At 41.6% G+C, this 17,785-nt stretch overlaps 1 protein-coding gene across 3 annotated transcripts in view; it reads right to left on the reverse strand.

The window, feature by feature from the left end:
- Positions 1–1,125: 1,125 nt before the first annotated feature.
- CCSER1 (coiled-coil serine rich protein 1) overlaps positions 1,126–17,785 on the reverse strand; it is a 1,136,372-nt gene continuing 1,119,712 nt past the window's right edge. For 2 of the 3 annotated variants that reach the window (XM_075929595.2, XM_075929596.2), the window contains exon 10: positions 1,126–3,084. In XM_075929595.2, coding sequence (XP_075785710.2) covers positions 2,599–3,084 — 486 coding nt within the window. In that variant the 3' untranslated portion in view covers positions 1,126–2,598. The remainder of the gene's footprint in view (positions 3,085–17,785) is intronic. The other variant, XM_075929599.2, reaches the window with a different exon arrangement.

Genomic DNA, 17,785 nt, shown 5'->3' on the forward strand with positions numbered 1-17,785 from the left:
AATATCCCTCACTTTAATTGTTCTGTTTTCTCCAGGGTTTTTTTTGAAAGTTTCATCTTTAAAAAAGATTTTCCAAGAAAATAGTAGCATTTAGAATGTTTTCTTGAAATTGTAGACCTTTTTAAATAACGTGTAATCCAAAAGTCCATTTTCCAGGAAAAAAATCAACTATAAATACAGTACATCAGTTAATTGAAGAGCTTTTTTATGCAGTATAGTACATTTGTGTCCCAGAAAAAAATGCCCTTGATTACAGTATTTTATTTATTTACAGATTTGAAATATAATTGCAAACATCAACTCTTGAGATTGGCCAGACTGAAAGCTATAATTAATAATCACTGTCTGTCTTTTTCAATCTACCTGTCATAACCTTAAGTCTTTGCTCAGATGAAAACATGGATTTGAATTGTGAAACCATGATACTACTGTTTTGTTTCTTAAAGCTGTAGACTTTAAATTACACTACATGTATCAAAGCAATATTTGGAGTCTTGAACACACATAATTCACTCAATGAAGCTGTTTTTTGCAAGTTTATAGTGCTCCATTTTGGCAATAACAACACACAAATAGAAACAAAGTGAGTAAGTTTGCATATATTCATCTTGTTTCACATGTGTCTAGATCTGCATACCCAATGTTAGCACTAGTAAAAATTCAGACAAACCTTGGTGTCTTCAACAGCAGATGATGTCTCAAAACTAGCCCTAAATCAAAACTCCAAGGCCTATAATCTAAAGGTACGTCTAGACTACATACCTCTGTCGCCAGAGGCATGTAGATTAGGCTACCAGACATAGGAAAATGAAGCGGAGATTTAAATAATTGCCGCTTCATTTAAATTTACATGGCTGCCGCGCTGAGCCGACAAACAGCTGATCAGCTGTTTGTTGGCTCAGCGCGATAGTCTGGACGCGCGGGTGGCGACATCAAAGGTATTTGTCGACCACCCAGGTATACCTCATCCCAGGAGGCATACCTGGGTGGTCGACAAATATCTTTGATGTCGCCACCCGCGTGTCCAGACTATCGCGCTGCCGACAAACAGCTGATCAGCTGTTTGTCGGCTCAGCGCGGCAGCCATGTAAATTTAAATGAAGCGGCGATTATTTAAATCGCCGCTTCATTTTCCTATGTCTGGTAGCCTAATCTACATGCCTCTGGCAACAGAAGTTACACTTAATTGCGTAGCTAGGCAGAAGTTACACTTAATTGTAGGTAATTGTATGTAGTATTGTGTAACTTGCTTGATTGCTGACCTTCTGAAGTTTAGGAGTTTCATTTTCTATTAGGTGCTAGGATATGTTAGCTACTTGAATCTTTGAGTAAGGATCTGCTGAACCCCTTCTTCCTCCTCATCCTTAATTATGTATAAATAAAAAGAGAGGTGATCTTATTTAGCTTTATTAATCTGCTTCTTGTGTTGTGAAATGCTGGAGAGTCTTGTTATTCATGAGCTAACTACTATGTCTCAAAGCACTTAGTGATGTTGAGGTCTTCATTGACCACGATGGACCACCACCACCACCAACAACAACAACTATGTATGCAAACAGATTACCTGCTGTCAGAGACATTTTAGACCAAGTATCATGTTTTTATATGCCACACATTTAGTATATCTTGACTGAGATACACAGTTTCAAGCCTGCTGGAAGGAGCAACCAGGACTGCAAACTCCTCAGCATGATCAGATGACTTCAACTTCCTCTGTGACTAAAATACTCAACTGGGTTTTGATACGTGTGTAATATGACAATAGACTGCCAAACATGCTGAGTTAGTCCAGGTCATCAACTATTCCAGGTATTTAAAAACAGATACAGCATTAGAGATACACTGATATATGTCAGAGTCATTTGGACATCAGCAGATGAGGATCAAAGCTATCATCCACTAATTTGAATTCCAATTACTTTGTCTGAAATACTTGGTGAACCTGTGTGAACTGAACATTTAGAAGAAAATTAAAAGCCACCTTTTCCTCTACTGGTATGATGAGGCATTCTCAAAATTCACACAGCAGAAGGCGGCCAACACATCTCCACTTAATATATGAGCAAATTTCATTGTTCAAAGACACAGATAACCCCCCCCCCCCCAAATGTGGTACAAAGAGAGGGCCTCAAAGACTTCAGTCTTGTTCTCTCCCTTGTTCCTATACAATTCAGGAATGTTTACTAATTACTTACCTACTCATCCTCACATCTACTTTCACAATAACACCAATAAATAAATACAGTGCTATTTGAGATCACCTGCTGGAAAACTTGTATGTCAGTGGTTTATAGAGGCAAAAAGATCAAAAAAATATTGGGCCTATTTTGGACTAGAGATCCAAGCAAGATGGTCCCACTTATTACACACATGGCATGCCATACTCCATACCTTCAGCAAGACAATTCAATCTAGATACTTAAGTTAACATGCTAGTCCACCCCATCCCACCCTCTCTAAATGGGACATATGAAGCCCATGTACAATGTTAAGACAAAAAATGAAAGGTAAAAGCAGATGAGAACTTAAGACTGAGCACTAAATGAGCAATGTTCCCCCTTATCTGATTTAATCTTTCTACAATAAACATACAAGGACTCAGCCATCTTTTTGGCCTAAAGTCTGCAGCTCTGCAGTGTGTAAATTGTGGTGGAGGAAAACATTTTTCCTGCTATACATATGTAAGGAAATGGGTCCCCTTGGAGGCTGTCCAAATCTCCCTGTGAAAGTGGAATGCTGCCGGGGTCCAGCAGTCTGATCCTTCAGTGCCCCAGCCAACCCTGGGAAGTTCTCTGTCTTGGGTGTTGGCTTGGTTGTACTTTGTGCAGTGCTGGCCAAAACATTCTGGGTGACCTCTGAAGCGAGGGTCTCATACGTGCCTCTGGTGTGCTTGATGACTTCCACTATTTCTTTATCTTTCAGGAGGTTACTCAGACACAGACTTGACAGCTGACAGCTTTTGCTTTCATAGGCTGTTGCTTGGTTGCGCAATGAATATCTAAAAGGGTCCTCGGTGGGAGTATGTGCTGAATTTCTGTCCCTTGTGCTGAGGTTTTGGCTCACAACTTTGTTTAGATATGTAGCCTGTGGGGAGAGGGGGAACAGAAATTGGGGAAAAAAAGGCATTAGCAAAAGCACATATTAAGAACAAAATGACATACAGCATGCAAAACATTCTCAGTGGAATCTGCAGAGACTGCATAGACTAGGCATTCAGTGTTCGTGGATTAAAATAAGAGACGTATCTCAAATGCTAGTGGAACTCTCAGGGCACAGCAAGTATGAAATGGAAATATTATTTATTTATATGTTTACAAAAAATCCCCTTAATCATAATAGTACTTAATACCTAGCTCGTATCACTTTCCATCTGTAGGTTACAAAGAATTTTAGGGATTGTCTATGCATGTAAAGAAAACCAGTTCTGAATAACTTTTTCTTAGTTCATTAGAACATGCTTAACTTTCAGCAGGAATGGAATCGCTAGCCTCTGTTTGCCAGAGCTGGAAATGAGCAAGAGGGGATGGATCACTTGTTGACTATCTGTTCTGTTCATTCCCTCTCAAGCATCTGGCATTGGCCACTGTCAGAAGACAGGATACTGGGCTAGGTGTCCCTTTGGTGTGACCCAGTATGGCTGTCCTTGTGTTTTTCAATCTTAATGTGTGAGTAGTCTGATGTAAAGTAAATTTAGATATTTACTAATGTGCTTAAAGTGAAATATTTTACTGAATTAAGTCTTGAAGGATGCTGAACATACTAAATATATGTTGTAAGGGATATTTCAAAATATTGTCAACAAGTGTATCTTCTCTCTGTGTATGTGTATGTACGTGATTTGTGAAATCCAGAACTCTCTTGATTAACCCCTCCCATTGGGTATGGAACTCTATCATACCCCTTAGAAATGTTATACCCACCCATCTGGGTTTACAGCAGCAGTTCCCAACCTTTTCCAGATGGAGACCCATGGCAATTCAAAAACGGGGGGGCGGGGGGAGAGAGAGGCAGAGCCACTTGGGGAGACACTTGGCGACCCTTTTGAAATGTAATAGTAACCCATATTTGGGTCACAACCCATAGGTTGGGAAGCCCTGGTTTAGAGGAATCAGAGGACCAAATTTAAACCTCTGTGCATCTACTCACTGTCGTGCTCTTTAAAAAAGTTTACAATATTTTAATTTTAAATCACATGGAATATACAACAAAGTTTAAATTTTGAAAGGAAAATGTCCAAGAGAAAAGTTCTACCATGGTTGAAGAAGCAAACAGTATACTACATATCCATACCGATTAAAAGATTTCAATCGTGGGAGTCTGTAGTCAAAGATTTTTCACTATGGAAATGTAGTTTCCAGTGTGCTGAAATCTCCCTTACCCAACAGGTGCAGTTGGTGGCCTTCAATGTATGTTGCTGATGAGCTTCCATAACTTGAAATTTGGGCTCGTATGTATTCATGACAAATCTATCTATCTATCTAACATCGGATGTTCGACTTCAACTTTCCTGACAAAAATTAAATAATATTCCGTTGCCACATTAAATAACTTTAGAAGGAAAATTCAAACTTTCCATGGAAGACATCAAAAACACTGAGCAGCTGTTCCTTTTAATGATCTAAAATGTGTAGGCATGAAAGGGAGACACAAAGACATAATGATGTTTCCAGGGTGTTCTTTAACAGGTATTTTATAACTTTCAGTCCATTTTATACTTTGCTCTTCTTTCAACAAGTAGCAAAACCATCAATTGTAACCTATTTTAAAAGTTATATTAGAACATTATTTTCCTTGTGTTTTATAGCTATGTCTCACGTTCTTGGATACTGTTCAGCAAACTAGTTCTGTTGTTCACTTGTGCTAAAAGACCAATATCACACTATAACTTTGCTGCCACTGAATGCTTCTAGGACATAGTGATTACCTTTTGACATTTACACTGCCATTTCTTTTATGTGCTCAGGTATTGCAACTTGAAGCCAGGGGAACCAAATCTGCTCCCAAACCTTATACTCTGAGTTTGCTAAACCAGTATTTTGAGAATTCCGTGAATCCATAATGAGCTTTGTATATTTTTCCATGAGAACCTGAATCAGTTACATTGTTTTCATGAACTATTAATTTTTTATTCATCCAAAATGAAGGGCAGAACAAATACAGTGTATGTGATTTACATATTTCTTTGAGAAGGACTTGTCTTAGATGTATACAGCTTATATTGAAGCACAGGTTCAGCTGTCTTAGACATTTGAAAAGTGATTTTCAAAAGCACACAGTATTGCCCTCACAGGAAAATTAGGTGGACACAATGAGAAAGCTCTCTTTCACATGAACTGCTACACAGCTCTAATATATAACCATGTTTAAACATCATTTTAAACAGCCACATAAAAATCATAAGGCAAGTAGTTTCAAAATGTTATCACACTGGTTTGTTGACATGCAACTGAGGTTGATGTAACTAAAAGAAATTTCAGTCAGGTTTGCCATTATTTCGAATTTTTTGAGCCAACCATCTGCAATAAGATTAGTGTGAAAAAATCTCGAATGGACTGTAACAATAGTCCTGTGAGTGACAGGGTTAAAAAAATCATGTTCCAGTTTTGAGAGCAGTTGCTGAAATGCTGCAGTTTCTTACTTGACAGTGGATATACTTCAGGACACATGTTCTGCAGCACTTTCATACTAAACCCTCAGCCCCGTTGGGGCTTGATTCTCAGCCCCACCCAATATACACTAGATGTTGCTGAGTAACAGGACCCTAATGCAGTAAGCTGCAGCTTCCTAGTCCTGCAGCAGACTTCATAACATCCTTGTCTCCTGCATAGCTTAGAGAAGCCTCAGCACTGCACCAACTTTGCTGGCTGGCTGAGTTCCAGGAAGCTAGTGTGCCAACTGGTATTTGCTGAAAGACCGCAGCAGTCTAGCCACACCCCCTTTCTTTTAGTCACACTCCGTGCGCCATCTGCAATCTCCGCCATCCAGTGAAATCTCCAACTGGATCTATCTACTTTTTGCACTATGGATCAGCAAAAGGAGTGTTACATGGGAAAGAGTGTGGCCTGTAATGTTTTCCACAAAACTAGATCCTTTTGGAACATAAAATGTGTAAGCCTCATATAAGCTGAATAAACTGTATCCTGTATATATTCTTCTGAGGACTGTAACACAACGACATTGTCAGCCAAATGGAAATTAACATTTTCATTTCATTCTGAAATGTTAATTTCAATTAAAAAATAAACAAAGTTGTTTTGAATTTTCTTCTTAGAAAATAAAAAAAAAATCAACATTGACATTTTGTTAATGAGAATTTATTTCAATGAAATGACATATTTCCTGGGAATTTCCAGTTACAAATTTCCAGTTCTGTGGGATGGTAGCGCGTGGACCCTATGAACTGTTTCCAATCTCGAGCTGTCCATGCTGGCACTAAATCAGATCAGATGGAAACAATAAAGACTGGATTGGTTCTTCAGTCTACCATAAGGAATTTTTATTGAAATGATTCTTGCACTGTTTGCAGAATTGGCAATTGTTTAAAGAGCTTGTGCTTGAGAATGGAAGGTGTTTTCAGGCATCTTAGCGAGATAACAGGTTCGTAACTGGGTACATTTCTCTCATGTAGGATGAAAAAGCTTAAATAAATGATATCTTACTATCCCTCCAGAAAGCTTAAAAACAGAACATGCCATAAAAAACACTGGAGCTATTCATCACTTTCCATTTTCAAATCCAATGAGTGAAATGTGACAATGGTTAACAGAAAACCAATTGTGCTGGGGGGCATTTGAAAATGGATATTACTGTTGCCTGGTTTGTGATAATGTAATTATATAAAATAATAGCAGAAAACTAATGATAAAATCAATTTTAAGGCACTTATGCCCAAAGGCCTCTGGGTGCCTTAACATTACTAAAATATTATTCTTACAAATAGAGCAACTTTCCCGAATACATAATTCAGATAGAGCAGAAAAAATCCCAGTGACCAGAACACACTAACATCCAAATAAAATAAAAATGCTATCTCAGAATGAAACCAACAACAAGTCTCAGCCTAAGGACTCAATCGCTATTTGTGTTCCAGAGGTGCTGAGGAGAAGTAATTCCAGAGATGAACATTAATCTGGCCCGAGCATGGATACTGAAGACCCATAACTCCCATTTACTGTAGTGGGAGTTGCGGGTATGCAAAGAAGGCAGGCTGACTCTGCAAATGCAATACAAATGCTGAAGCAAAGCTTAATTCACATTCCTCTGTTCATGTCACAACCATACTTTAATTCCCGTGGGCTCAAAAACTCATAGACAGCAAGGCTATGTAAGGAAGCCAAGAGTAAAAGATAAAAGAGTGAATATGATAACGCTTCTCCAAAAAGAAACAAAACCCTCCCAACTTGCTTGTAAATTCATATGACTTTGAACAGCTTTCGTATCTCTGACAATTTATATAACCACTGATCTAATTTACCAAAACAGGTTAAATCAGTGTTTTGGTATATCCCATCTGTCACCATGTCAACTGCTTAATTTCTACAACATCTCAGTTTGTGCCCACCAGTCCCCAGTGTAGGGAATGATCCAATACGGAATGTAATTTAGCTACAGTAGGTAATTGTTCTTCATTTTAGTCTGTTTAAAAAGCACTCTTCTTTATTGATTTCAGGCTGCACCTGAACCATCACTATAGCTTTTACAACAACCTGAATTGGCTCCTAGTGATTAACTAATGCTGCCTTCTGGCAAGAGAAGCATAAACTATGTTACAGAAACAGAGCCCAGTATACAGAAATAATGAATGGGGGACCTGCGGTAGTGTCTTGAAAAGAGCCAGAAACTGGTGAAGTTGCCACCTGTAGTATCACCAGGAACAAAATGGATAAAGTACACATAAATCAAAGGGATTTATTTTCCCTACCACCTTTATTGACAAACTAAAGGCAAAAGATATTGTATGTATTAAATGCACCCCCTTCCCTAATAATGTCCATTTAAAGAGTAGTCCAGCAGAGTGTCAGTGAATTAAAGCAGCCAGCTCTTGCTGTCTTTTCATTTCAAGAGCGGCTAATGGGATTCTTAGGAAAGGTTTCAGATAATGGCAGTGCTTTGTGGCAGGATATGGACATTTAAGACAGGAATTAAGATATCCATTCAATTTGCTAAGCTAAATTATCCCTGAATAAGTTCATTGCTGTAACTAATAAAACATAGCTACAAGCAGGCAAGGTATAAAAGATTTAATGCTGAAGGTCTTACAAAGTAGGAAGAGAACAATGAAAAATGTCCTGTTATCATGCAGTAACTTAGAGTAACTCGTGGCTGTCTGCATTTTGGATCTTTCTACAGTTAACTGAAAGCCTTGCCCACCACTTCCACTGTGTGAAGCAAATGGAAATTTTTGCATATGTTATTACAGCTATTTGTCATTACCCTTCAAATTAAAGTTTTTGCAGCTCTTCGCATTGCTTTGCAATTGAGCAGCAGAGTTGATTCCTCCATTATGATGAAAAATTAGTTCAGGTGTTCAGTATTTCTTGTCTTTTGCTACAAATTTAAACCCAAATAACCCTAAAAACAATAACCAGCTTCATCAACTGCAAACTACTAGTGAGGTTTTTAATTATATAGCCACAGTGGAACTAAAATTCACTTGTGCCATGTATGCATGTAGAATATACTATGTGATATAATAAATTATAATTTAGACCATTTGCAAGAGGTCAACCAGGCAACCAGGTTGGTAAGACAACACACAGAAGGTAATTCCTTAGCAGAAGGGCTCCCCCCTCCCCCATTTATTTCTGATGTTGATAAGAGAAGGAAAGGAAGATGAATAGAATATTTACCTATCCTGTTCAAATAACTAATGCTCTCTCAGTCCTGGAAAGGGTCCATCTGTGTGATCCCTTTACAAGGCTGAGGCCTAACTTCTGGAAAATAGAAAAATGGATTCCTTGGAACACCAGGTTTATTTCAAAAGGCAGGTGACAAGTGAGATAAGGGTAAGTGATCTGATCACAGGTCCAAGAGTCAAAATCCAGAGTTCTTATCCAAGCTCTGAAGCTGCCTATTTCTGAGGCTTCAGTGACATCACTTAGGGCCTGATGTTCTGACCTGCAGAGCATGAGTGACCAATGCTGACGTGGGATAGGTAATTAGTTATGAAAATCAGTCCCAACATGGTTCTTCACTGGTAAAGTGGGATGGTATCAACTACCTTACATGGATACTGTGAAAGTCAGAGTTTATCATTTCGAAAATGAAAACTGCTGTGTTGCATACGGGCTAAGTATTATTTAATTATAACATTTATTCTCCACTCTAATCTCTTATTCAGTGTGGATCATTATTACATATGCTGACCTTATTTCATGTACAGAATAGCTGCAAAAGATAATTTTGCTGTAAATATAGATATTGTGCAGCCTGATCTGACAATTTAAATAGCAAAGAGTTGTATGTCAATATAATAAACTTTAAATATATGTAACTACAATTTACTAAAAAAAAACCCACTGTTAATACAATTTTGTTGAAATTCCAGGTTTCAAGTACATGACTGGCAATGTGATGTTTGAGATAAACAACCAAAGTTGTTATTGTTTTCAGCTGTGTATATATATATTAGCTCTATATATACCTTTAGCTAAGGTTTTTTGACCACCAAGTATTCTACATATTATAATGAAGTCCGTATAATTTGAGTACATTTCAGTGAAGTGGAAGACCAGGATGCAATTGTCAGCTTTCAGGGATAGCCTTCCAGGGAATTTCTTAAATATTGAGTCAGTTCTAGAATATTTCTCCAAGGGTTAAATATCTTACAAATGTTTTATGGACAGAATTTAAAAAAACCAATAGTCAGTGATCAAACAAATTCAACAGAAATTCTGCATTGCATACAAAGATTTTAAAGTGAATCTAAACAGATACAATTGATTGACATCATACAACAAATATTTATTTTGGCTAAATGCAAGATGAAAATATTCATTAGCAATCCTTTGATTCGCAAGGCTCTCCCTTTAGTAGTCAAAACAAAATACAGGACTATGTAGCACTTTAAAGACTAACAAGATGGTTTATTAGATGATGAGCTTTCGTGGGCCAGACCCACTTCCTCAGATCAAATAGTGGAAGAAAATAGTCACAACCATATATACCAAAGGATACAATTAAAAAAAAGTGAACACATATGAAAAGGACAAATCACATTTCAGAACAGAAGGGGGATGCGGGGGGGGGGGGGGAGAAAGGAAGGTGAATGCCTGTGAGTTAATGATATTAGAGGTGGGGAAGGGTAGATGTCTGTGAGTTAATAGTATTAGAGGTGATAATTGGGGAAGCTATCTTTGTAATGGGTAAGATAGCTGGGGTCTTTGTTCAGCCCCCCGCGGAGAGTGTCGAATTTTAGCATGAATAACAGTTCAGAGGATTCCCTTTCAAGTGCAGATTTGAATGTCTTCTGAAGTAGGATGCAGGTGAGTAGGTCATTGAGACAGTGTCCTTTCTGGTTGAAATGGCAAGCAACTGTTTTTTCTTTGTGATCCTGTCTAATGTCTGTTTTGTGGGCATTGATTCTTTGGCGAAGTGTCTGGCATACAGGAATCCAAATCTCATCACCTCTGAAGCAAAATGCAGGACAATGTAGCACTTTAAAAACTAACAAGATGGTTTATTAGATGATGAACTTTCGTGGGCCAGACCCACTTCCTCAGATCAAATAGTGGAAGAAAATAGTCACAATCATATATAGTTGTGACTATTTTCTTCCACTATTTGATCTGAGGAAGTGGGTCTGGCCCACGAAAGCTCATCTTGTTAGTTTTTAAAGTGCTACATTGTCCTGCATTTTGCTTCAGCTACCCCAGACTAACACGGCTACATTTCTATCACTATTCATCACCTCTGTGTATTTTTAACATCCTAATATATCAGCACATCAAGCACAAGAGAATGGTTCCTTCCTTCCTTTCACATAATGGCATGAACTAATTGAAACTAAGTACATTTCTAAGGCTATGTCTACACTGCACACTTATTTTAAAATAACAGAGTGCACATCTACACAGCAAGCCAGTTATTTTGAAATAATTTCGAAATAATGGGCTTCTTATTCTGACTTCTATAACCCTCATTTTACAAGCACTAAGGGAAATCGAAGTAAGAGTGTTCTTCCTTTGACTTCCTGCCATGTAGACAGTGCCAAACGCGGAGTTAAGCTACTTCAACTTCAGCTACGCAATTAACGTAGCTGAAGTTGCATATCTTAACTTGACTTGAACCCACAGTGTAGATGTACCTTAAATCTGTTTAAAGTGTGCCTTGTACAAAAAGAGCTAGTATCTCAAAAATGGAGCTGAATTGCATGAAACCAATATACTTGTATCTCATGCTTTTTCTCCACAAAATAATCCCTTTGTTACTGGGTTCCAGAGATTAGCATCCTTAGTTTTATCAGCCCTGGAGAGTGAACCGCTGGTGGAAACAGGGGAGTTGCATATACTGACACAGAGTGTTCAGCTGCAAGCATGTTAATCCATGGAGCCATCTTGCAGCTCCAGATACAATGCTGCAAAGGAGAAATCAAATGATTTACAAAAAGGGCAAGTTGTATCCTGATGAGGAAGAAAAAAAATCCTAATTATCCTTTAATTGACTCTGATCATTATTTTTATGACAAGAAGACTCAGCGCAAAACATCCCTAAAGAGAAACAGAAATTAATCTGAATATTTTATCTTTCAGGGGCACCTGTTTCATGAGTAAAACACAATAGACTAGTCAGATTTTCTCATTGCTAAGATAAGATGCCAGGTTTAAGCATTCTAATCTTGTTAGACTGAAGTAACGTAACATTAAAGTCAATCTTCAGCCTTAACTGGATAAGACAAGATGAAGCATCGGGATTGCAAAATGATATAAAATCTTAGCCTGTAGTATCTGCTCAGAAAATCTTTTATAAAATATTTCAAAACCTGGTATTATAGCACTGATAACCACAGTCCCCTTCACTGACTATGACGAGAAGATTTCACTTAAGTGACCCTCTCTTAAAATCTATCATTAACTACAAATTTTGTAAATCTGTTCCAAATAAATTGTAGTTTAAGCTTTCTTGCATCCAAATGATACTTGCAACTAGAGCAAGAACCAAAACAGCACAGACATCATCCTCAGTGCAGAGACAAAATGAGGAAAGGGTACAATGCAGAGAAAAAAATTCAGACAGCTAAGTTCATAATACCAAATCTTTTTCTGCACAGTAAAACTGACCTCAAATCTTATGCATCATGTCAGTATGGAGCAACTTTTGCTCTTTGATCTCACAGTGACAATATTAGCTATATTTATAGTGAGAGAATCTAGGGAAAAATCATAGAACTGCTCTCGCAGACAACAGGTATAATAGCCAGAGAGACAACATAACCCCCATAAAGTCAAGAATCCTTCCTGTGCAAAAGAGGTACTGCTGAGTCAATAGGCTGAACATCAATAATTGCCCTGCATATCTTCTATATTCCCACAGGACCCAACTGAGCAACAGATACAAGAGATATGCTCATGCTTACAATTAACAAAATACACACAGTAATATGGTTACAACGCTCCTAGTACTGTATAACAACAAAGAGACTGGAACAGGTTTCCTTCCTAGAACAGCTGCTTGCACTGAGAAAGAAAGAAAGAAGAACGAAGAGATTATATACAACTTCTAATATATTTTATATAACTGGACTTTTAAATCCAAGGCTTTAGTGAAGAGGGACCATTCTGATACCATCTCCTGCATAATACAGGCCACCGGTTTCATCTTATGTTTCCCACATGTAGCCCAAAGGAAATCATGACATGGTTTGGTAATCTGTTCCAATAGTTAACTACTTTCTAGGCCCTAAATTGGAATGCAAAGCCACTCTGTCGTGGTCCTCTAAATTCAGGATAAACACAAAGTAATTTCTCTGACTCACGCTGACAAAGTGATCTTGTTAAATCCAACCAGCAATCTTGTCCTGTCCCTCTTCCAACCAGCTCTGGGCAAGAGTGGGGTCTCCTCCCGGCCGTGGAAGAATAGTTTGCTACACAGCAGGAGGGTTGCATGGAGCTCAGTAGGGCAGCCTGAGCGCTGCCATGACCTGGGCAGCAGCACTCAGCTGGCGGTGGGGAGGCAGCGCAGGGTTAGGTGAAGGGGGGCGGGGCGGGCACCGGAGATTCCGGGGGTAGGACTAGTGCTGGGCTAGTAGTCAAGGACCTACGGGGGGCAAGGCTAGCACTGGGGCACTCTGGGGAAGGGGCTAATACTGGGAACCGGGGGGCTGGCATGGCGGGGGAGGGGAGTTGGGTGCAGTGGGGCTCTGAAAACAGGAGGCTGGCACTGGGAGGTCTGGTAGTGGAAGGCTGGCACTGAGGCGTTTGGGATGGAGGGGACGGAGGGTGGGTGGGTGCAGGGTACTCTAGGTCAGTGGCTGGTGTTGGGGGGATAGTGGAGGGTGAGGGGCTGTAGGGGCTAGGGCTGGTTCTGTGGCTCTGGGAGCTGGGGCTTTTTATACCGTGGACCGGCAAACCCATTCACAAACTTTTGGCGGACTGATAAACATTTTATTTGCATATTTGAATATTCATTATTTGTATTATTTGCATAAAGATGGTTGGGAACCACTGTCTTAAAGTAAACATGTTAAGCCAGGGGTTCCCAAACTTTTTGACACGGGGACCAGTAAATCCATTCACGAACTTTTGGAGGACCAGTAATGGTCATGTGAATATTTGCATATTCATTAATCAAATTATGAATATTCAAATAAGTTGTTTCTGGTCCTCCCAAATCTCCCAGTGCCAGCTTTAGCAAAGCTTTTGATATCGTCACCCATAATATTCTTGCCAGCAAGTTAAGGAATATGGATTGGATAAATGGGGCTGTAAGACAGACAGAAAGCTGGTTAGACCAGGGTTTCCCATACTTTTTACTTTAATTGGAACCCTTTTTTTTCAGTTCTGCTTTTTGCAGCCCAAAAATATAAGCACATGAAAAACAAACGAAGGAAATATCAGACATATAACATGTCTGATATTTTCTCAGTAGGTAAGTTGTATTATTACTAGATGTATCAGTTTGTAGTTTCAAACTGCCTGGCTGGCAAATGTGCTCAGGCTGCATGAGTGTGTCTACCAGCCAGATAGTTCGCAACTACTCGAGGGGTGTGTGTGTGTGTGTGGGGGGAATGACTGTAGAATCCCTGTGCCAGACTAACTCGTGCTTTGTGGGTGGGGGGGGGGGAGACGGGAATGGGGTCGGGTCAGTCCCACTCCCCGCAGGCCAATTCATTCCTCCCCAATGCTCCTCTTTCTGTGCCTCTGGCCAGCCCCACTTCCCCCAACCCCCTCCCTGGCAGCCAGTTCTCCCCCGTTTCTCCTCCCAATCTCCCTTGGCCAGCCCCACTGCCTGCATCCAGCCCTCCTTCCAGCAGCCGCTTCTCCCATCCCACCCACATCTTCCCCAGCCAGCGCCCTGCCCCCAACCTCACACCCCCCGGCAGCCCTGCTTCCACCGGCCCCTCAATATCCCCAGCCTGCCCCGATTCCCCCGTCCAGTGCTGCTTCCGGTGGCCAGCTCTCCCCTCCTCCTCACCCCAGAATCCACTGGCACCTGCACCTTCCCTTAGCCCTGCACTCTCCTGGTGCCTCCTTTTCCCCTAATATCCACCCCCTCACCAGTCTCTGCCCCATTCCCCTCCTGCCCCTCTGTGCCCCCCCACACGATTTGCTCCATCCTGACTTTCCTCATGCCCACCCCTTCTTTCAAGCCTTCTCCCAGCACCTCCCCCTCCAGCCCCCAGTGCCCTTCCCCTCTCCTCTCCCAGCATCACCCTGTCCTCCTCCCACTGACACCTCCCCTCCTGCCCTTTCCCTCATGGTCTGCACTTGGCCCCCTGGCATTTGTCTCTCCTGCACCCCTGTCCCTTGGGACCTTCCCCTCCCAAGCCCCTTCTCCCCCTTTCCCCACCCTTCTCCTCTCCTCGCTGCCGCACGAGCCGGTTCCCACCTTCTCTTTCCACATTGCGGGGCCGGGGGCCGCGCTCAGGCCCCGGAGGCCGAACCCGGAGCCAGCCAGGCCCCGCCATGTGCCTCACGTGGGTTTCAAAACCCCGGGTCGTGACATCACGTCCTCCCTGCCCACGTGCAACGCCATGCATGGGCAGCAGGCGGCGAAGAGGAGCCGCGCGTGGCAGAGACATCCGGGACCGAGGGGACGCTCTGGGGGTGAGGCCAGAGAGGACGCGCGGGCGTGGGGCCCGCTCCAGGCAGAGCTGGGGAGAGACCCAGCTCCACATAGCGCTGGAGCAGGGCCCGGCTCTTAACTCGCCGGCACTTCCGGGTGCAGGGGCGCGGGGCCCGATTCGACCAGATGGGTCAATCGGCCTAAGGGCCGGCAGCCACCAGGCACGCTGAGGACCGGCAACCGGGCCGCGGACCATAGTTTGGGAAATGCTGTGTTAAGCGATCAAGTGATGTATGATGTGCCTATGTATAGAGAGGATATGTTAAATTGACCAAATCGTTGATTTCTCCTGCTCATCAAATAATCTTTAAATGGAAAGAAAAGCCTTCCCTTTTAGTAGCCAAAGCTGAATGCTAAAGTATATCTAAATTCAAAACATTATGGGCTCGTCTACACAGGCCCCTTTTCCGAAAGGGGCATGCTAATTTCACAGGTCGTAATAGGGAAATCCGCGGGGGATTTAAATATCCCCCGCGGCATTTAAATAAAAATGTCCGCCGCTTTTTTCCGGCTTTTAGAAAAGCCGGAAAAGAGCGTCTACACTGGCCCCGATCCTCCGGAAAAAAGCCCTTTTCCGGAGGATCTCTTATTCTTACTTCAAAGTAGGAATAAGAGATCCTCCGGAAAAGGGCTTTTTTCCGGAGGATCGGGGCCAGTGTAGACGCTCTTTTCCGGCTTTTCTAAAAGCCGGAAAAAAGCGGCGGACATTTTTATTTAAATGCCGCGGGGGATATTTAAATCCCCCGCGGATTTCCCTATTACGACCTGTGAAATTAGCATGCCCCTTTCGGAAAAGGGGCCAGTGTAGACGTAGCCTATATGTCATGTGTGTGTTTCACTAAAAAGGAAGGGTATGTCTACACTACCCCGCTAGTTTGAACTGGGGGGGTAATGTAGTCATCCGCAGTTGCAAATGAAGCCCGGGATTTGAATTTCCCGGGCTTCATTTGCATGAAGCCGGCTGGCGCCATTTTTAAATGCCGTCTAGTTCGAACCCCGTGCCGCGCGGCTACACGTGGCACGGAGTAGCTAGTTCGGATTAGGCTTCCACGAGGAGTACAGCTAGTTCGGATTAGAAGCCTAATCCGAACTAGCTACTCCGTGCCGCGTGTAGCCGCGCGGCACGGGGTTCGAACTAGCCGGCATTTAAAAATGGCGCCGGCCGGCTTCATGCAAATGAAGCCCGGGAAATTCTAATCCCGGGCTTCATTTGCAACTGCGGATGACTACATTACCCCCGCTAGTTCGAACTAGCGGGGTAGTGTAGACATACCCGAAGCTATTTATTTGAAAAATAGTCCATTTTGAAATGAAAGGTGTAAATGTGAAGTTGAAGTCTTGAAACTAGATTTAGCAGTTTGTTCTGAGTTAAATGCAGATAGCTACGGGAATCTGTAACCAGCATGGAGCTGTGTCATTACAAGTTCTTATTTATATTACACAGTGTCTTCCTGAAATCACTGATAAAGGTTTTTAATCTTTTTTCCTTATAACATCCATTAAGCTTAATAGGATTTAAATCTCACACTATCAATTTAAAAAAAAGAGTTAATGCAAGACTACGTTCCTGTACAAAGGAAAATAAAACCAGAATTGATATAAACACGAACATGTGCTCACTGTATGCTACTGACGCATATATAGACATACTGTGTTTTGTTTATTTTTATGTAAGACAGAATCTCTGTTCTACCTCCCTCTGTACAGCTTTTTAATCTGATCGCACTATTTATACAGAGGTATTTATAATTAATCTCACACATGCAGAAAGGGAAAAACCTTGTATGAAGACCTTACAGGAGAAAGAGCTGGAGGAGGAGAACCGTCAGGTCACTGAGGGGAATAGCCAATGGGGGCATCTTCCCCGGGGCCCTGCGATACAAAAGAGCTGGGGCTCCTGGCCACCATTGCTGCCACTGTGGCAGCAGCATCGGCTGGGTCCTTTAAATTGCCACCAGAGCCCTGGGCAGTGCTAAGGCCAGCTGTGGAGGAGGGGAGTGGCACAGTCTGGGTGGCACTGAGGGTTGACTGCCCTTCTGCCCCTTCCACCCAAGGCCCCTCTCCTTCCAGGCTTGCTGAGCCACCCCCAGCTTTCCCCAGGGGGGCCATCAATTCTATCAGGGAACTGGAATTTCAAAGCAAAAAAGGCTACAGTCTAAGAGCATCCATATACACCAAAACTCCTTCTCTCGCACACACAAGCACACACCTCTTTCAGCATTTAACTTCTGGCTAATTTCAAGACACTAAGCATATCATACTTCACTGTACTCTGGGGGAGGGGGGAGATTTTGCACTTCACACCTAATATTCATGGCTATCTCTCACAGAAATTAACACTAGCTTGACATTTTAGTATGCTAAATGCTAGATAAGAATAAAACTTATAAAATAAATGCCATTCCCTTTATTATTTACATGGTATCAGCGAAATCTGTAACTAGGTACTCTTGGTTAATTATACATGATGTCCACCAGTTACGACTGTCAGTGGAGTGAAGGA

This window comes from Pelodiscus sinensis, chromosome 4 (genome assembly GCF_052426305.1).
Source record: "Pelodiscus sinensis isolate ZL-2025 chromosome 4, ASM5242630v1, whole genome shotgun sequence".
Lineage (NCBI taxonomy): Eukaryota > Metazoa > Chordata > Testudines > Trionychidae > Pelodiscus > Pelodiscus sinensis.